Genomic DNA, 22,017 nt, shown 5'->3' on the forward strand with positions numbered 1-22,017 from the left:
ATTTACTAAGAATTTCATAGTATTGAAAATGAAGCATGCTTTATATAAATACATGTCATCATAAACACAGGGTTAACAGTGAACAGTATCTAAAATAATAACTAATAGCCAAATTAGTGTATTATAAAATGGTATACTTTGGGGATTTTGATGTATTTATTTTTACAGGTATTTAAAAGAACTCCTCCAGGTGTTCGGAAAATAGTGATTGCTACCAACATTGCAGAGACTAGGTAAAAAGAGTTTTAAATATCACTGTTGATGATGATATAAGTTTTGGACCTCATTAAATTATTAATAAACCTTGTCTTGTTTTCCCTACCAGATTTTTGTAATTACTTAAAAATCTTTTTTTTTTTTTTTTTTTAGTCGTAGTGGTAGCATAACTTTGTTTTGTTTTTAATACATATCCTTTGTTAGCCCTCTTCATCAAAGTAGACTTTTGAGTGGTTTCTTTTTTAGTTTTTCTAACAAATCTCTCATGCTTTGAGGTTATTTTAGAGGCCTTTTTACCTCGTTGGTGAGAGGGTGGTATTATTTGGTATTAGGTTTATTACATACAAACTTTAAAATTTCTCCTGTTTCCTTGGAGGTACTAATGTACAGTTTAGCTGCTGGAGCAGTTTACTTCATGGAAATTGATACTAAGCCTTGACCCTTGGGGCCCATAGAGCTAGGTATGAAAAGACATCAGAAAAGCTATGACGTGTGGCTGCGGGCAAATAAGAATTGAGTGTGCGATCTGCAGAATTGGCACTGTGTTGCCATTGTAGAGACTCTTACTGCCAACCATTAGGTGCTTGATCTTGTAGTGTTGGTAAGTTCGGGAAGATTGGTGGAAATCCAGAGCTGCAAAATACAACTTGATCTAAATAAATGCTCTAAAAAACTTATTTGGTAGGGTGCAGTGGCACATGCCTGTAATTCTAGCAGCTAGGGGTAGGGGGAAGTCTGAGGCAGGAGGATTTAAAGTTCAAAGCCAGCCACAACTACTTAGCAAGGCCTTAACTTAGACTCTGTCTCAAAATAAAAAAAGGACTGAGGATGTGGCTCAGTGATTAAGCATTCCTATTTAATCCCTGGTACCAAAAATAAAATTGTAGCTCTTTTATAGATTAATAGTGCATTTGATATGTCTGATATTTTGTCTGTTTATTTTCCAAACAGCATTACCATAGATGATGTAGTTTATGTGATAGACGGGGGAAAAATTAAAGAGACACACTTTGACACTCAGAACAACATTAGCACGATGTCTGCCGAGTGGGTTAGTAAAGCTAATGCCAAACAGAGGAAAGGCCGAGCTGGAAGGTAAGGTGGACTTCATCCAAAGTCTTTAGAACGTACAGTTTTTGTGTAGCAAATTGTTTCTGTGATTTAAAATATTTATTAGAAAAGTCACCTTTCATATTATTTCAAACTTACTACGACATTTTTAAGTGAGAAAATTGTGTTATTTATAGTTTATTGGAAGAGTATCTGCCATGTTTTCTACTTTGAATATTTTACCTCTAATTAAAATCAATATCATTTCTTATAATCTTGTTTCCATTCCCTTTTTTAAAGTGTACATTACTTACTTAGGTCATCTTCTAAATATTTTATATGTATTGACTTTGCTTAATCCTCACCACAGTGCCATGGTAATAGGTGCCATTTTAAGAGTAAGGAAATTAAGATACAAAGAAATAATGTGTCCAAAGTCACACAGCTTTGTGAGTAGCAGAACCAGTATTTGAATTCTAGGCACTCTGGCTCCTACAGTCTGGACATCTCGTCACTTTAAACAGCACTGATTTTTCACCATTATTTACCAGCTGAAAAACAAGGAAAGTACTTTAGAAATAATCGGACTTAGAAATGTGTATTCCACAATAGTTTCACACTCATTCAGGAGTAATAGAATCATTTCTGGAGTTGGAAAAGAGAATTTTTCTTTTTCCTCTTATAGTAAGAAAAGATTTTCTTTAATCTTTAGATATGAACCTATTAAAGAAAAGGAGAGTTGAAATAAAACCGTACTGGCCATTGTGTTATCCCTTTGTTTTAAATTTATACTGTACCTGTAAAGTTTTGACTCACCTGTTGTAATCTTCATGGGTTTTCTCAGTAGAATTTGATTTCTAGACTGTTAATTAAAAGATTATGCAGTTGATGCTGGTGAGCCAGCAAAGCGCAATTTAGATAGGTTTTGGAGGCCAGAAGCAGCTAAACTGTGCAGTCCTCAGTGGACCTACTCTCAGTTCAGACTAGATTCTTATTCAGATATGTTACATAACGGTGGGTCTAGAAGGACCTGATGAAAATGACTAAGATTTTTAGATTTTATTTTTATTCTTGTAGCAGGAAGAACCTATAGAAATACTTATTCTGCCTGAAAATGTATGAGTTACTGCCACCTGTTCACATCTGTCCTCATCATTGTCCAAAAAATGATAGCATTCATGGCACTAGTTACAAATAAAAAACAAAAAATTCCAGTGTCCCTCCGAGTCGTCACTAAATAAAATATACTTCAAATCTTTTAAAATAATACAGGTTAACATAATTCCAGTGTTTGTTAAAAAGTGTACTTTCAAGGCATATTTGAGACTGTAACTCTTGGCCTTGACCTAAGGAGACTCCTATTACTAAGCATGGTAGTCTAGAATCTGTCAGAAATAGAGAACCACGTATTGGAATAGGGAAGGGAGCCTCGATTTTTTTCTTAGACTGGGATGTGGTAGGTACTAAAATACAGCTAGGATGTATGAGTCCTAGTGTCCAGCAGCACAGTGCGGTGACCACAGCTCCCAGACTTGTCAGGTGGTTCCTGAAGAGGTGGAAGAGGGACTCTGAGAGGCTCCACGCTTGCCCTGATGACAACGTGGAAATGCCAGTTGTCTGGCTTGCTCAGTCTCAATGGACTGTGTCCCAAAAATGTCCACAGTCACCACGTGTCGATTCGGAGACAGAAGCAAAAGGCAGGGACCAACAATTCGCGATGCTGGGATAGAGGATGGAGGATTTTATTCCAAGAGATGGGAGGAAGGAAAATGGGACTCACAGAATTAAAATAGTAATCATGTGAAATTATTATGTGCTTTATGAGAAGTGGATCTTGGCTGCTTTCCTTCCTGCACTTCTCTGGATTTCTAAGTAATTAATAACTTTTTTTTTTTTTTTTTAAAGAGTTCAACCTGGGCATTGTTACCATCTGTATAATGGCCTTCGAGCAAGTCTTTTGGATGATTATCAACTACCAGAGATTTTGAGAACACCTTTGGAAGAACTTTGTTTGCAGATAAAGGTAAACTAGTGGGAGAATTAAGGAACAAAGTGGAGGGTAGTCTTCTAATTTTCAATATCTTGTTTAGAAGAAGGTACTATATTAATCTACAGGAAGTAATTATTACTATACACTTGGTTTTGCTTGTGTCACCAAACTTCTTTCAGTTGTGTACTAAACAGTTTTAAATCGTGTATTGCTCTGGAGCCTGGCTGCCTCTTTCTGGATCCCTCTTGCTCTCTGAAAAGTTCATTTTATTACCATGAAATTCTTAGAACATTTTCTGGCACATTGAAAATGTTAACTCAGTAAATGTTAACTGTTCTTACTATATCTTTCCCTTGTTAAAAGCTACTTATCTTTTTTAGCATCTTAAATATTTTGATATAATTAACCTTATTTTAAAAATAATAGTAAATGCATTGAGATTTTAACAGGCTACTTTTCTCACTAATTAAGTTGCTGGTAGAAAGCAGTATGTAGGCCTTTAAACAAGTTCTAATAGAATCATAAATAATTTATTTTGGTAAAATAACTAGCTTGAAAATTTAAAGATTGGTGTTTTGTTTGAGAGATTGATATAGGTAGGACTAAATAATTATGTTGATGTATGACATGTTTAATTTTATTTTCTTCCCCAGATTTTAAGACTAGGTGGAATTGCTTATTTTCTGAGTAGGTTAATGGATCCACCGTCAAATGAGGCAGTGTTGCTGTCCATAAAACACTTGATGGAACTGGTAAGTTGGGTTTTTTTGTTTGTTTGTTTGTTCTTTTTTTTCCCCTTTAATTCTAACTGATTCAGTGTTATGGCAGGCAAGCCAACTCATTATAAAATTCATTAGTGCAGAGTAGACTGGTGAAATGTGCAGTGTTGACTTCGACTCATTACGTGGTTCTCAGTTTAGTATACAAGATATGCATTGGAAAGTTATAAAATGATACTTTTGTCATGTTCCTATAATACTGTGCACTTTCTACACTCCCCACCCCAACCCCACTGGAGGCCTGATTTAAAATTCATGACATTTTGAAATTTTTCAAGTAGTGATCCTTTTGTATATTCTTGAAATAAACCTTGTTGGTTTATTCTATTTTTTCTGATTACTATAATTTTTTTTTTTTTTATTATGTCCAAGTAATGTAATGATAGTATGGTCATTTTACAAGTAGTCTTTCTCCAAAATGCTAACAACCTGTCATTTTACTATTGCTCTTTCTGATTTCATTAGTTCCCTTTTCTGAGATTAGCGTTTTAAGACACCAGGTTCAGTTGATTGACCACTGAGTGGGCAGACGCTCGCAGAGGACCATAGCCAGGGAGGCTCCAGAGTGGCTGCAAGTTAATGCCCAGCCTGGGCAGGAGGCACACAGGGCTAGAGCTGAGCTGTCCACTCTACATACAGCCATCTGTGCCACTTGAATTTATGTATTAAATTAGAAAGTTTATATCTCAGTTCCACTGACATATTTCAAATCTTAGTAGCACATACAGCTATCAATCTGGACAGTGAAGAGATAGGCCATTTCTGTCTTTGATGTAAATTCTGATGGTTAGTGATGGGTTAGAAGCTGGGAAAGACTTGTTTTACATATTTCACAGGTTTGCAGGGGTCCATTTATGTGAATAACATTTGGTAATTCAAATAATTGGAATATTAGAATAGCACTTAACATAATATGCTGTTTAAATGAAAAAGCATTGTAAACGACTTAACCATCTCTTAGAATTTGGATTAAATTTAGTGAGGTTACTGGGAGTAGGTTGTGGAGACCTAGGTGGTGATCAGAGAATCAGTAGACAACCAGAGAAGTCAGCTGGACTCTGAATCCTGAATGAGATGACTTCCTGTCTCCTGACTGAATAAAAGAGCCACTTGTAGCTATTTGGGAGGGACTGTGGCCCACAGTTTTAAAAAGCTTTATTATGAAATACAGCATGCACACCTAGGAAAGCGAGCAAACTTAGATCATGCGGCTTAAGGATTCATCACAAAGCAAGCATGGGGTAATGCGCATGTCAAGATGAGTGAGCGTCAGTAGTTTGCTGCAAGTTCCCTTCCTGCTCGCTCTCAGTTGCTCGGGTCCCTTAATTCTAAAGCTAACCTCTATCATAACTAACAGTAATCCTTTGCCTTTTTTTCTTTGGTGACTTTTCATACAAATGTGCATTCCTGTAAAGAATTCAGCTTAATTTTGGAAGTTCTGTGAACTTTACATAAACTCACATAAGACGTAGAGTTTGTTTTTCTTTTCCGTTGGACAAACGGAGTTATGGTTTCTTTAACTTTATTTGATTCATGTGTAATGTTGCTTTTAGCTGTTGCTCATTTTCATTTATTCGGCATATATTGCAGTATCCTACTTTGGGCTGTTATATGCAGCACTGGTATGAACATTCAGTAGTCGGTGTTTCCTGGGGAGCATGTTCACGTGTATATACTGAGTTGTGAATCCCCTGGATCACAAGGCTTGTGTATGATGAAGTTTGGTAGATAGTGCCCTGCAGTCATCCAGAGCACTTGCACTTCTGCCCGTGGAGAAGTCTCTTAGCTCTGTAGCTTCTCTGACCCTGGACATTACCAGTCTTACTCTAATCATACTGGTAGGTATGCAGATGTTTTAGTTTGTGGTTTAATTCTCATTTCCATGAATTTATGAGCAGTTTTTCATGTTTGTTGTCCATTGGAAAGTCCTTCTGCAAACTGTCGGTCCCTGTTTTCGTGCTGGGTCACAGATCATACACACTTCTCGGGTCTTCGGTCTGCACCTTTGTCATGTGTATTGCACATGTCTGTTTTGTCTCCTGTGCTTTTAAATAGGGTCTTGATAAACCAGTGCCTACTTTTAATCCAGTCAAATGTATCAGTCTTAAAAGATTATTGCTTTTTGCCCCATAGTATGTTTTCTTACTTCATCATGAAGATTTTTTTTAACTGTGTTTTGTCTTTCAGATTCACATATGTAATCTGTCTGAATTTGTATGGTGATAGAGGAGACATAAGCTTTTACATATATGTCACTAATTGATCAAACACCCTTTATGGAAATATTTATCCATCTTTATTCTGTAGCCTTTGTCATCAGTCAAGTGTTTAAAGATTTCTTTCTAGGCTTGTTCAATCTATTGATTATATTTCTATCCTCATCTGGGGCTACACTGCCTTAGCAATTTGGGGAGAAATGACATATTTTATAATGTATTACAAATAAGAACATGATTTGTCATCTTTTATTTATATTTAAAGTTTCCTTATTTTAGGGTTTTACTGTGTGTCTTTAAAGATTTATTTCTAGGTTAGTGGTACGTTTGGATTCTACACTAACTTTTACGTTTTATCTTTTCTTGTAAACCTGATAGAAATGAAATTCATTTTTGAACATTGGCCTTATTTGTATTTATTAATTCTGTAAAATTTATTTAATACTAGTAACTACATAATTTTTCTGCTTGTGAGTTTTTGCTGTTATTGTGTTGAATTACATTGATGTTTCAAATGTTAAACCAGTTTTCATTTCTGAAATCATTTGCTAGGATTCATTTGCCATTACAGTATTTTGGCTTTTATTTTTCTTGTGTAGAATTATTTAGTAGTTATTCTTTGCTCAAATATACTCTGTCAGAGTTAGGTGTTAAGATTACAGTAGGTTTAAGTTCTAGGGATATTATGATTTTACTGCCTGGGAGAGCTTTCTTATTAAGTAAGATCAATGGTATAACCTCCCTGTTTCGAAATGTGTGTCCAATGGATTTCTTTAAAAATTTTTTTTGTTTGTATCTATATCTAGTTATTTTAACATATATTGGAAATTCCGTTTATAAAATTATTTGTAGATTAAAATTTAAAGTCTGAATAACTTTTTTCCAGAGAGCATTTATGTTGCTTCTCCCAGGAAAAGAATCTTAACTTCTGAGCTGACCTCCTTGAATCCATATTTTAGACTTGTAATTCTTATAGTTCTTTTCTTAGCTTCTTGGTTTTATCAAATCATGTTAGCTGTCCACAGGTATGGTAGGAAAGAGCCTAGGAAATCAGCAGAAGTCATTCCCATTTCCCAGGGTTCTAGATGTGTCCTTTATCTTCTGCCTTGCTCTCTTACAGCACCTAAACTGGAAGAATCTAGGGGCTCTGCACTTCATCCAAATATATAATGGTGTTTTTGTTTTTCCCACCACTCTTGTGTTTTATTGGGTGATTTTTCTTTATTTGACTGAAAGTTTGCTAGTTTGTTATTTCTTACCATTCCCAATAAAGCCAAGTTGTGTATTAATTCTGTTATTGTTTAGATAACTTTCTAACCTTTAATGACACCATAATTTGTATTTTGTTGAAGAAAACTGAAGCAGAACAATATTGGGGCATTAAGTTATCTTTTTTAAGAAAAAAACTAAAATAGCTTCACCATGTCTATTTTTAAAATAAACTTTCTTTACAGAATGCTCTGGATAAACTAGAAGAACTGACACCTCTTGGAGTCCACTTAGCCCGGTTACCAGTTGAGCCACATATTGGGAAAATGATTCTTTTTGGAGCTCTGTTCTGCTGCTTAGACCCAGTCCTCACTATTGCTGCTAGTCTCAGCTTCAAAGATCCTTTTGTCATTCCATTGGTAAGAAAGACAGAATAAAGACTGTGCATGTTTAGATACTGAAAATTGCTGTTGATTACATAATTTTTTTCATTACCTTTTTACTAGAATATTCTTTATTAGTGTCAGAACAATTTAAATTGACTTTTTGTGTTTAATAGGGTAAAGAAAAGATTGCAGATGCAAGAAGAAAAGAATTGGCAAAAGAAACTAGAAGTGATCACCTGACTGTTGTGAATGCATTTGAGGTAAAATAAATAAATAGATAGATAAATAAATAAATCTATCTATCTATCTATCTGGTTCTGGACTGTGATAAATCATTTAAGTGAAAAGCTGACAATAGAACAGTAGCATATTTACCTTTTAAAAATCTATATTATAGATTCAGGGGGGAAATGCTAAGAATCTTTGAAATTAGCTGAACATTTGAAAAATGGAATTATTTTCAGTTTTGTAATAGATTGTTACATTTTTCCCTTTTGGAAAAATGTCTCATTTTTATATTTGGTATCATTCTTCTATATCTTTGTCTTAACTGACCTGTGTGACAGTCTTCTTTTTTTATTAATCACTCTTGTATTCAGATTTAATGTTTTGAGAGAATATCATAACCATGTACATGGTTCAGATTAGGAAGGTGTTTTCTACTTTTATAAGTCAGGCTTACTTGAAGGAAATGTTTAATACTCTTCTTTATAAAATTTAAGTGTCATTTAGTCTAATTATGTACAGTATGATGCCATTTGTGTATAATACACAATCTATTATTTTTTAACTTGTATAAAAATCATATAAAAATCTGGAACTTGAGTGACAAATTTCTTAGGGACCAGCATCATGAGTTTGACTTTTAGTTTATAAATTTCAAAATTCTTTGAATTTTTACAAAGAAAACAAAATATCAGTGAAAGATCAAACTGTTATTAAATAAAAGTGGAAACTAGTAAGTAATCTTTGCTTCAGGGAATAACATAAGTAGATTTCTTCATTTATTTGCCCCATAGGGCTGGGAAGAAGCTAGGCGGCGTGGTTTCAGATATGAGAAGGACTACTGCTGGGAATATTTTCTGTCCTCAAACACACTGCAGGTAATGATGAATGTTTGCTGTAATTACCACATAGATTGGTGTATGTCTGTATCCATTCTGTGTAAATATATATGTAGTAAGATATGGCATAAACAGAGTGTATATACTTGTACTAGAAATGAATTAAGAGTTCAGCCTATCTAATAAAAATATGCTCATCAATCATTAGCAAACTGAAAAGTGACCTGACGACTCTGAAAGATATTGAGGCTAAAGAAAAAAATGAATGGAACCTAGCACCTTTCAGCAGAAGAAACTTAACCATTTTATAATATGAAATAATTTAATATGAATATGCATTCAGTAAAACAAAGATAAAAAGTAAGGCTGTAGAGTGAATAAAAAGACTGCTGAGCTCAGAGCTTAAATTGAAGACCAAAAGAAAATCACAAAGTACAAAATGGTAGACACCCTTGAAAGCAGTTATTGCCGTGGAGGAAAGGTTTGAGGTGGTCACAGTTTATGGATTTAGCTCACAAAGACAAAAATTAAAGCAGTTAAATAGTAAAAAGTTTTTAGACAGGACTTATACATCATGAGGACAGTAGATATCTCTATATAGAAATCATGTGTAAATGAATATTTATTCAGAGACATGTAAAAGACCATTCCCCTGAAATGGAAAAAGTGAAGTGAACCAGAAGTATGAAAAGATGGCTTATCCAAGTGTTATTTGAGAATATCATGTCCAGTGAAGATACTAATACAACTGTCACGACAAAGGGTAAGCATTCAAGAAAGCACTCCAGAGATACTTCACCTGTGAGATTTTGAAAAATTATTTGATAGTGAAAGCCTTCTTATTAAGATTTGAATCAAAATGAAGATTTAAGGATGGAGAACACATGCTAAGTCAGCTGATAGTGTACTTTATATTGAAATAATAGATAACTTACACAAAAGCGTGATGGGAGTTACACATACAGAACAGAATGTAAAGATCATTATCCTGAACGGTGTAATGGTAATAAGAACCAGGAGGTGACTGACAAAGTCAGTTAACAGGGTACAGTAGATGGGGAAGTGAAAGTCATACCTTGTAATCTCCTAAGCTTAAAGGAATTCTGTAGAAAATCTTTTCTTGTGTGTAACTTCAAATTGAACTGGAGTTAAAACAGTTTTGTAAAAATAACTATTGTTTTTAAAACTGTGATCACATTAGGATATAATTCTTTTGTTAACATCTCTGCATAATAAATGTCTGCAGTCTTGTGTACTTAATAATTATCACATCTGAAGACAGTTGAGATGAGGGAAGTTTCTTCATTAATACTTTATTTTTTTTTAATGCTTTTACTGAGCCTTGCACTATTTGTACTCAACTCATCATAATTTTTCTTAAAGTTTAGGTGCCTATGCATTAACAGTAGTTAATTCTTAGTAATAAAAATATGGATGTTGTTGGTTTGGTCTTCCCCACAGACAAAAATTAAGGTGTGAAGAGTAGTTTGTTAAAATTCTACTCATGCATTCTTTGCAAAATAAAGTAGTCCTTAAATATCAGTGATTTTATTCCTTATACCATGCAAACTTTTATCTGTGAAAGGCTAGATTGTACTTCAGGCTTTCAGGCCATATAGTCTATGTTAAAACCATTCATCTTTATAATTGCAATACAAAAGCAGCCATAGACAATATGTAGGTGAAATAACGTGGCTGTGTTCCAATAGCATGCTATTGACAAAACCAAGTTTTTATGGTTTGCCAACACCTTCTTTAAAATATTTTTGTAAAAGTGTTCTCATAAAGCAAAGACAGTTTATAATTAAATTTACTTTTGAATATATATGCTTTATACCCCCAGTGTGTGAACAGTGTTCTGGTTCTGCTTGTTACCATTGCTCCCTAGATGCTGCATAACATGAAAGGACAGTTTGCTGAACATCTTCTTGGAGCTGGATTTGTAAGCAGTAGAAATCCTAAAGACCCGGAATCTAATATAAATTCAGGTAAAGCAGAAAACAGAGTGTAAAATAACTTGCCATTGTTGTCCATTGTCTTGGTATTTTACTTTTTCCTCCTCTACCTTTCCACTCCCCTAGATAATGAGAAGATAATAAAAGCTGTCATCTGTGCTGGTTTATATCCCAAAGTTGCTAAAATCCGACTAAATTTGGGTAAAAAAAGAAAAATGTAAGCATTGAAGATTAAGAATTACTTGCAGTTCTCTTCCTTAAACTTTTGAAGTTCTCTAGTTTAACAGGGCTTTTAATGAAGATTATTCTTACAATATTTGGGCCATATTCTTCATCTTTATTTTCATCTTTTTATTTTTTATTTTTTGGAGACAGAATCTCTTGCTAGATTGCTTAGGACCTCACTAAGTTGCTGAGGCTGGCTTTGAAATTGTGCTTCTCTGGCCTCAACCTCCCAAGCTACTGGGATTATAGGTGTGCACCACCATACCTAGCTTCACCATTATTTTGATCACTTAGAAGGCAGCAAACTCCCAACACATCCCAAGAATCACCTGTCTGGTCACACATTAATTACAAAGAATATTAGTAAAACATGATACCAGTGAAAATATTTGAAAACCAGTCACCTTTTAAAAATGAAATTGGTTATACAGAAATCGGTTAGATTAGTGTTTGTTTCAGTGATTTTTTTTTTTTTTCCCCGTCTTCTTGCAAAATGGAAAACAACTCTTTAAATAAGTTTGTGGTTATTTCACTGTTTTAAGAAATACTATAACTAGTATAGACACACAGACATACACACACACAAATAGCTGCAGTAGTAATTGGGGACAACTCTGAGGCATACTTCTGTTCAGTAAGTAAATTCAGTAAGTACAGAGAAGCTAAAAGTCACCAATGACTAGTGGTATGTGAATTGTTGCCACACATCTGGAGGGCAGTGTAGATTTTAATTATATATCAAGAGTCATTAAATAGTCATTGACTCAGTGCATTGATAACTGTGCATTTTAATTTACCAGTGGTATTGCAAACAACATACACATCTAGTACCATGGGGAAATTAATAGTTTTATGATCCTATATATAGTAGTAATTAATAGTTTTATGATCCTGTTATTTCTGTAGGTAAACATATAAAACAGTCATTTTGTAGGAACCGGTAGTATTAAACTGATAAATGAAAATGTTTGGTACCTTGCCAAGCCTGGATAATCCCACACACTTGTGAGGCCAAGGCAAGAGAATTGCCAAGTTTAAAGCCAGCCTGGGCAACTTAGTGAGACTGCATCAAAATAAAAAGAAGAGGCAGGGCCTAGGGATGTAGCTCAGGTAAAGTGTGTGGTATGAGCAGAGCTCTGGGTTCAGTCCCCAATATCACACACACACAAAGTTGGATACCTTGTGATTAATAACTTGAAAAATGTAGACTGCAAATATATTTGCAAAAAACATAGAACATGCAAACACTGTTCTGAGGGAGTGGTTTTCAGTGAGGGTGATCTGTCCCCCCAGAGAACTATGGGCAATGTGTAGAGACATTTATGGTTGGCAAAAGTCTTACGAGATAAGAGGCCAGCTATACTGCTAAACATCCCATGATATACAGAACAACTTCTCACAGTTAAGTGTCACCCAGTTCAAAGTCAATAGTGCTGAGGTCAAGAAACCCTATTTTAAGGTATAAGATCACGGGTAAACAGGAGACTTTTCATCATTACCGTTGGAGTATCTATATTTTAAGTCATCCAACTACAATTCTGATGTCAGTACTTTGCAAGATTCTTTTCTTTATATCTAACTTTATAGGTAGGTTATCAGAGAGACTCTTTGAAAACAAATATGTTATCTTTCTGTGTCATTCTGGGAGGAATTTATGAAAAAAGTTCTCTTTGGATTGGCTTTGTTTCGGTTTAGAATAGTGGGTCAGTAAATTTTGGCTTAAAGGCCAAAACTTTTCTTAGTAGTTATTGGGGCACAGCCACGCCCATTTACATGTTATGTCTGTCTTCCTGCTGTGCTAGCACAGTTGGGTTGTTTTGACCAAAGTTGTAGAGTCTGATGCTGTATGGAAATTTGCCAACAGTTGCAGAATGCATTAGTTAAATTGACTGTTGGGTCAAAAAAAAAATAATTTCTGATTTTATTCTGAATAGTGAATCATAACTGATTCATGATTTTGATGTAAGTGTATTCCTAGAACTTAAAAAAAATACTCTTAAAAGTTGGGAAGAATTTATGGATTATAGCTTCATATTCTTATGGAATACAAGAAATTAATGTTGCTATTTAAAAATAAACTAATACTAAAATTTCTTATAAATTGTGATAAAACTTATTAAAGACACCCCCTAGGAATTGAGATACTAAACTAAACTGTCAAAGTACATGTATTCCAGATATTCCTATTTTGAAACGGGTTTGAGTGACTGAGACCATTGAAAACATATTTTAAATTAGATTCTTTTAAATCAATTTTAGGAAAAGCTCACTTTTCAACACAATTCTGTTTTTAGTTTATATTCTGGGTACACACCCTGTGAAATTTTTTACTTGGTCATTTATTTCAGAGTTTTTGTTGTTCTTCTTCATCCTTAGCAGTATAGTATATATTTAACATAAAGGAGTATTCTGTCAGCTTTTTGTAATATGTTGAGTAATTACACCTGCAAGAGTTAGTTATATGGTTTCGAGTATTCCTACTTAGCTGATATTTTCCCATCTATCATTAAGAAAATCTTTCTTTCCTCAAATGTTAACTTTTATATTTACATATTGCAGAAATAAACAGCTCACCTGTGGAATTACTTTCTGGGGTATGTTTGGGATTTTGCAATAAAAAGAATCCTCTAAAAATATTTTTTAACAAACTGCATTTTAACTTTTTTAAAGGGTGAAAGTTTACACCAAAACTGATGGCCTGGTTGCTCTTCATCCTAAATCTGTTAATGTGGAACAAACAGATTTTCACTACGACTGGCTTATCTATCACCTAAAGATGAGAACAAGTAGTGTAAGTGAACATGTGGATAATTATGGATCTCAATTATCAGTCTTATCTCTTTGTATAGTTTTCAAAATAATAATTTTCCTTTTCACATAAATTGCAGCTGTATTCCTATAACCTATGCTTTCAACTTACAGGTCTGTCATGATGGAACTTTGTGTGTTCATGAAATAGGATAGTTATTTGGTTTGTGTGATTTTTCAGAACCTTTCAAAAGATCCTTGAATTTTATGGTGTATGGGAGGTTATACTGTGGGCACAATTTTGTTGGCACAGCAGTATACCTTATAAGTAGTGGTCAGAATATTAAGTGGATTCTGTTTATTTATTAGAGGACTTTTAAAATGCTGAATATATAAATAAAAATAACTTCAGTTACATTAGTGTTTTGGTTTTGACACAAAATATTTTGTTCAAAGAGTAGTGTATTTTAAATTATAAAACAAAAATATAAAATCTGTGTTCTCTGAATTGACAAAGGTGGTTTCATTTAAAATTGTTTCTTGGAGGTAGGTGTATGACTCAGTGGGATACCATTTGCCTGACATACGGAGGTGGACGCTTTCCTGGTGTTGAAGCCCAACACCGCCAATAAGTAAATACTTTAGAAGAAAGCCACTAATAAGATCAATTCTGGTGATATTATTGAATTAGCCTGATAATGATCCTTTCTGACTCCTAAATGCACTCATTTACTTCCATTCTCATTGTAGATATACTTGTATGACTGCACAGAAGTTTCCCCATACTGTCTCTTGTTCTTTGGAGGTGATATTTCCATCCAGAAGGATAATGACCAGGAAACCATTGCTGTAGACGAATGGATCGTGTTTCAGTCTCCAGCAAGAATTGCCCATCTTGTTAAGGTGACTGATCTCTACCTGATTATCTTTAGATGTCCATGCATGTCAGCAGGTGGTCTTGTTTCAGATATTACACAGTAATGATTTTTGCTCTATTTCATAAGAGCTCATGGTATTGAGAAATTGATCCATAGTTTTTCCAAGTTGTTTTTGGGGTCGTAACAGATCAACTTCAAAAGGGCTCAGATAAAATTTTGAATTGTTTAGCCAAACTTTATTTTGTTCCTCACTGAATATTTCAGGTTTTTTGTGTGTAATAACTTGTGAATCTCTGTACCAACTAAAGTCACTTTTATCTATTATATTGCTGGATAACACACCTGCCTTTGTTGAACACATATAATTTTTTCAACCTTAGGAATTAAGAAAGGAACTAGATATCCTTCTACAAGAGAAGATTGAAAGTCCTCATCCTGTGGACTGGAAGGACACAAAATCCAGAGACTGTGCTGTCCTATCAGCTATTACAGACTTAATCAAAACACAAGAAAAGGCAACTCCCAGGAACTTTCCACCACGATTCCAGGATGGATATTACAGCTGACAACTTTTCTGTGTTGATCTGAAAAGCCAGTTTGACAAACCATCTTCCTCATGGTTTAACTTCTGGCTAAATGCCAAACCCTGGGACATGACCAATTTTCATTTGTAAGGTAGAATCCTTTAGTAGGTAGTAAAGATTTAATGTGCATGACTTGATGATGTTATCTGTAGCTATTATAAATATGCCATAAAAAGCAATATGTTCTCTGGTCACAGTCTGTTGTGGTCATGCCCACTCTTTGGGAGTATTCCTCTTAAACATATTGAGTCTTATACCATAAGAAATTCCTTTGTTCTGTTACAGAAAATTAATTTTCTGTTCAAAATGAAGTGCAGAACCAGTAAAAATGAAAGGTTAGCCAGAAAGTAGGGTCAGGTAAGAATTTGGAAATCGCAACATTTTTTAAAAATGAAACTTCTATCAGAAGTAAATTTGTTGTACTAAAGCCCGGTATCTAATAAAATGTACAATGTGTAAAATCTTAGTTAACTTCTTGGCTTGGTTTCTGCATCTCCACTCTCACATGGTTTACTTGATGTTCATACTTTTTCTAATATACATTCCCCTTTTTTATGCCTAGTACAGCATAATGTAGCAGCGTTAGAGAGCATGAGTCTGGAGCCTAAGTTCCAGTCTCACCTGTCATCTAGATGTCTTGAGCAAGTTACTTGGCTTTTCTGTTTTCTTAAATACAGATAAAAATTGTGAGGCCTAAATATGTTAATATATGTAAAACACATAGAATAGTGCCTGGTACACACAGTGTCCTCACTGAGTCTGTTGTTATCCGTGAAATATTTTTTAAATGTATCGTCTCCTTTTTTTTTTTTTTCCCCCAACACTTGTTTTACCTTCTTAGCTAGTGGAAGTTAGTATGAGGACAGGTAACGTATTTTCTCGGCCCTATCAGATTATGACAAAAACTGTGGGTTGTTTTCCAACAGCCATTTTGTCTCTCCCTTCTTGCTTTCGCTTGTCAACTGGGCTCTAACATGTAGAACTCGTCCCCAAGGGTGAGTTAGGTGGTTCTGAGCCAGTCACGTGTGGTCTTACTCCTTTCTTAAGTCCTAAGTGAGGCCTGCATATGTGAGTTTGCCTGTGGCAACGGCAAGCCAGGGGATGTCTGAGAAAGATTTTTTGTGCTAATGGATTTAAAAGAGAAAACTCTGCTCTCTTCTTTAGATAGTGTCTTGTCAGAATCTGATACTGGGAACTGCTGTATCCAACTTAGGATCAGAAAGGGACACAGCCATATTCTGAGGTTGGCTCAGGGTGGAAAGGTGACACTTGGCCAAAGTCCTTGATGCAGGGTGAGCTACAGCACTGACTGACTCTTAAAACTGCCTACTTGTGGATTGATGTTAATAGAATACATCCTTCATTTTTTAAAACCTGTTTAGTGTAAGGTATTTTTAACTTAATATACTTTGAGTATATTAACTGAAACACTGTCACTGAACTGTGGCCTCCTGCATTGTGATGTAACAGTTTTGACCCTTATGTCTGAAGGTATTAAAAAACACAGCAAAAGCATCCTGCTGTATTCTAAAGAGTGCAAATTTTATTGTGCCTTCCAATAAATTGCAAGGAAACCAAAGGAATAAGTGTATCCTCAGTGGCTGAATGTATTGATGATGCTGTTCTATCACAGTGCTGCTTCTGGCACTGCTCCCATTTCTGGGAATGTGTGTCCCTCATCGTTGCCTACCAAGGGCTTGAATGTACTGTGTGTCCTCAGTCCATTCTCTTGGCTGGCCTCCCAGAGTGAGGTTTTGGAATGAGTCATGTCACAATATTGTAGCATATTAGTTTTACCCATAAAGTCAAGGTGACCTGTTGGCTCTAAAGGAGTGTTTAATTTTTGTGGTTTTTTTTTTCCCCCCTCTTGTTAGCCAGTTTAAATACTTATTCAGTTGACAAAAATGGTCTTGGAAGAAAGGATTTAAAGATTCTGTTTAAGAAAAAAATGATTAGTTGGTTCCATCTTGGCAAACTGGTATTTAATCTTTATATGAATGGGAGAACTAATCCTGAAGAATTAGTAGGTGAGGGATTCACAGAACTTAAAGCAGTTACTGTTACCTCCAGTTTATGTCGTGTTTCTACAGCTGATGCAGACAGAAATCTTAATCAAAGGTGCTATTCATTTGTTGTGTTTCTTTTGTTTACAGAATAGGGCATTGCTTAGTGGAAAATAAGTTCTGTGTCTGTTACCTAGAAATTTTAAAGAACAAAGACGTTAAATTAAGAAGTCACTCTGAGCAATAGAGAATAACTTGAAAAAACAGCAGTGAAATAGCAACTTACAGGGAAAACATGGAAGAAATAAACCACTAGGTAAGGTTTAAAAAGTATATAAAAACAGCATATAATACTACCTAATTCATTAATTATGGCAAAAGCTTTAGATGAGTTGATACCAGTTAATTACAAGTTATCCTCTATTTTTACTGCATTTTTAAAATGAAGAACACCCCTACTAGTTATTAATGGTAGAAAAACTTTAGAATGCATTTTAGTACCCTCTCATTCAGAGTAAATCAATTGTGGTAGATTTCCTTCTAGTCTTAGCTCTGAGTTTGTATTTATTTTTAAACAACTCTGATCATGTATAGTATGTATTTGTGATAATGTTAATTGTTTTTAAATGGTATTTTTATTCTGATTTTAAAACAAAACATCCTCATGAAAGAATCTTTGGAAATTCAACATAAAAAGCAAATCATGTTACTATTTGTTTTGATATATTTCCATACTTTTTTTAAACTGTAAGGTATTTATATACAATGAAATGAACCAATTTAAGTGTATGTCAGTGAATTTGGCACCTATATAAAGTTATGTAATTACATTCCCATCACCTCAGTATTTCCCTCATTCTCTGCAGGCAGTTCCCCTTCCCACCTCTTGTCCTTGATCACCATTCATGTGCTTTTTGTCATTAGTTCTGCCTTTTCTAGAATTCCCAATAAATGGAATCATGTACAGTCTTTATGTCCAGCCTCTTTCTCTTAACAACACAGAGCTTGAGATAAGTCGTGTTGGTGCATGTATTAGTTCTTTTTATTGTTTAGTATTGCACTGTGTCATTATGACAGTTCACTCATTTACCAGTTGTGGACATTTGGCTTGTTTTCCGTGTTTCTGCTATTGTGAATAAAGCTGCTATGAATGTATGCATACAGTCTGTGTGGTTATGTTTTCTTTTGGTGAAACACCTAGGATTAAGATTGCAGTGTCGTATGGTAAGTGTGTTCATAAGAGCTGAGTTTTTTTGGAAGTGGCTATTTTGAAAAACGCAGTAAATATAGAGAATAACTTATAATTAACTGATATCAGCCTATCTAGAGCTTTTTCCACAATTAATGAATTATATGCCTGTCTTGCATTCCCAACAACAATGCGTGGGGTTCCAGGTGTTTCACATCCTTTTCAGTACTTTGGATTTTTAGTTTTTGATTGTTTAACATTCACCTTTAGTGGATATGTAGTCCTATTTCATTTTGATTTTCATTTTTACTTTTATGATCAATGATGGGCATCTTTTCATGAGCTTGTTGCTTTGGTTAACTGTCTTATATCCTGTGTATTTTGGTTTTCTACCTCATGTTACATGATAGGAGGTTGAACAGTATATCCGGGGGAGAGAAGTTTATTTGGTTTAGATACCCAGAAAGTTATGTTGCTTGACATTGAAAATGTCCAGTTGTCCTACTCTAAAGTTGGCTGCTACAGCTCAGAGTTAAGCTATCGAAACGAAGTGTCAGAGGAAAGTAGTACCAGTTTTTGGTAACTGTGATGGCAAGATGTTACATATTCACTACCAGGTGAAGGGTGGGGCTTGGGAAGAAACATTCCAGGTATTGAAAAAGGCCAGGGAGAGAAGAGGAAGCGGTGAAGCGCCTCAGCCAGTCCACCATAGCTGAGGGAGTCTCCCAGTCCTGCTGAGCTAGGAAGTCTTGTGTGTCCTGACTTTCTCTTTTTCGAGTTCTTTAGGTCTGGTATGAATTATCAAGTAAGCTTTTCAGGACAATGTAAGTGGTATATTTCTGAGTCCTTACAGAGTAGATTGTGTACCTTCTCACAATGAAGACAAGTTGGGTAGGAATAACGAACTTGTTTTAGCAAAGCTTCGGTGAAGAACCCTTGGTGACTTTTCTGTCTTGGCATCTGGCTCTCTTGTTAACCCTTGAACAACATGTAAAGAGCTTCGTGGATCCACTTCTGTATGTACTTTTGCGGGGAGATTTGTAACACTTTTAAAACGTTGCAGGTGAATGGTGTAGCCTAGACATTGAAAAGTGCGAGAGAAATGCCATTAATGCAGAAAATATATACAGATCTGTTCTGAAAGTTCAAATTCATCTGCTCACGGCCAAGGGAATGTCAACATGCAGCACTGAATCTCCATCAGCTCATCCTCTGCACTGGCACAGCACACTGGAATACTGCAACCATTGCTGTCCCCATGAACGCCTTTCAGTATCCACTTGAGCCACCATGTGGTGATAGACACATCTCCAGGGAAGCAGCAAGTCTTCCGTAAACTGCATATCACAGTCACACGTGATCTTAGAGTTCCATTTTGCACCATATATGATGCATATAACATACAAAATACGTGTTGATTTAACTTCATGTTATCGCTGAGGCCTCCAGTCAACAGTAGGCTATGATAAGTGCTGGAAGAGTCAAATCTTTGACTGGGTTAGCTGACCCCACCACCCTGTTCAAGGATCAGCTGTATATTCCTTCCATTATTTCAGTGCTTGGTCTTTTCCATGACTTACATTCACCCATTTTCTTTCAACAGCCATTTGTGGAGAGAAGCAAGTAGCTGTTGGATATTTCGGAAGCCCGTTTCTTCCTGTTAATTTTAAGGCAAAGATGGAATAGACCTAATGTTTTTGTGGTATCTGAACTGAATACAAGTGGAGGCCAACTTAAAGTATTTTTAAATTTTAAATCCGTTTAATAAACTTGAATATGTCTGTCCTCTCTTAACACACCTGCATTCATGATAATCAAATAAACAGCATAAAATTAAGTATCAAAGATGATTTTGATGTACAGTCAGGGAATGAAAGTTGTGCCCCATTTGTGTACAATGAATCAAAAATAATTAAAAAGATGACTTTGAAAGGCTCAAGCCTTGGTTTGCTGAGTTTTTTCATGTATTTTGACTTTTCTAAATACATTTTTTTCTTCATCAGTTGTTTTTTTTTTAACCTATCAATATATGGTGGCTCTCCAGATATTGAGGGGGCCTTGCGTTCCCAGAATAAGCCCACTTGGTTGTGGTGTTAATTGTTTACACACGTTTCTGAATGTTATCTGGTGATATTATATATTACTTCTGGTTCATGAGAGCTACCAGTCTAAAGTTTTTCCACGTAGGACAGAGCTGGTCTAAACTGAAGTAGAAAGTCACCTTTCTCTTGCATTATCTGGAAGAGATTATGTAGAATTGGTGTTAACCATTCTTTACCGTGTTTTAGTACAAAACACCATTTGCACCTGGAGATTTCTTTTAGGAAATTCTACATCCACTCATTAAATTTATTTAGCAATTAAACTACATCAGTGGTTTTTAATGAATTGGTCCATGTATTTACTTTGTTGAACTGGTGTGAAGTGTAATATTCCTTTTTGTCCTTTTAATGCTTGTAAGGATTTTTCATTCTCTACCTTAGTAATTAGTTTTCTGTCTTTCTTGTCAGTCTTGCTGCCTATCAAAATCTTTTCAAAAAAAATCTGGTTCATTTATTTTAACTGGTTTTCTGTCTTCAATTTAGTCGATTTCTGCACTTGGCCCTTTATTTCTCGTTTCTTGAGATGGAGTTTGTTTCTTATTTGCTACTGTAAGTATTTTGTGTTATACTGTAAGCACTGCTTTAGCTGCACCCTACATGTTTTGAAATGTTGTATTTTCATATTATTCAATGTATTTTTTTTTTCCTGTCATCTTTGATCAAGAGATTATTTAGAGATGCACTGTTTTTAAGTTCCAGTTTGGGAATTTTCCTTTTGTCTTTCTGTTGTTAACTTGAAGCTTGGTTCCATTGTGGTCAAAGAACATTCTGCATGTGATTTCCATTCCTTTCAATGTTCTGTGGTCCAGAATATGACATAGCTCAGTAATGTTCCATCACTACAGGCAAAGAATGAGTAATCTGTTGCTGGGTAGAGTGTACTGTTCCTAGGAGTTCTGCATGTGTATTTTTCTTTTAGTTCTATTAGTTTTTACTTCATGTATTTTACATCTCTTACCAGGTACATGCACATTTAAGATTCTTGTATCCTTTTGGCATATTGCCCCTTTATTATTAAGCAGTGTTCATATGTCCCTGGAATGTTGAAGTTCATCTAACAGTAATACCACTTCAAGCCTTTTCTTTTAAATTGGTATTTGCTAGATATATTTTTCCATTCATTTACTTTAAATTTACCTATGTAATCATATTTAAATGTTTCAGGTAGCATATAGTTTAGTAGGCTATTTTAAAAATCTCAGTCACTATCTGCCAAGAATTTAGACAACATAAATTCTGTGTTCATTGATGCATGGCAGACTTGCATTTCGTATTTGCCCCCTTTTCATTCCTGTTTCCCATTCCCACCTTCCTGTGGTCTACCTGTAAATGTACTATTCCATTTCTCCGTGCTGGTGCTTTTCCGTGTGCTGGAGTTTTGTCGCTGTGCTGTATGGTTTGCAGTGTACAGATGGAAGCTGTA

The 22,017-nt window shown here is 35.0% G+C and overlaps 1 protein-coding gene across 1 annotated transcript in view; it reads left to right on the forward strand.

Annotated features, from left to right (window-relative positions):
• The window catches only part of DHX36 (DEAH-box helicase 36), a 43,486-nt gene extending 21,715 nt beyond the window's left edge, over nt 1–21,771 (forward strand). Inside the window, exons 14-25 of the mRNA XM_079155968.1 lie at nt 169–233; nt 1,168–1,311; nt 3,172–3,289; nt 3,910–4,008; nt 7,706–7,879; nt 8,020–8,106; nt 8,866–8,949; nt 10,799–10,898; nt 10,992–11,082; nt 13,761–13,881; nt 14,589–14,741; nt 15,097–21,771. Coding sequence (XP_079012094.1) covers nt 169–233; nt 1,168–1,311; nt 3,172–3,289; nt 3,910–4,008; nt 7,706–7,879; nt 8,020–8,106; nt 8,866–8,949; nt 10,799–10,898; nt 10,992–11,082; nt 13,761–13,881; nt 14,589–14,741; nt 15,097–15,282 — 1,422 coding nt within the window. The 3' untranslated portion in view covers nt 15,283–21,771. The remainder of the gene's footprint in view (nt 1–168; nt 234–1,167; nt 1,312–3,171; nt 3,290–3,909; nt 4,009–7,705; nt 7,880–8,019; nt 8,107–8,865; nt 8,950–10,798; nt 10,899–10,991; nt 11,083–13,760; nt 13,882–14,588; nt 14,742–15,096) is intronic.
• The last annotated feature ends 246 nt before the right edge of the window (nt 21,772–22,017 follow it).

The sequence above is a fragment of the Sciurus vulgaris genome, assembly GCF_902686455.1.
Source record: "Sciurus vulgaris genome assembly, chromosome: 10".
Classification (NCBI taxonomy): domain Eukaryota; kingdom Metazoa; phylum Chordata; class Mammalia; order Rodentia; family Sciuridae; genus Sciurus; species Sciurus vulgaris.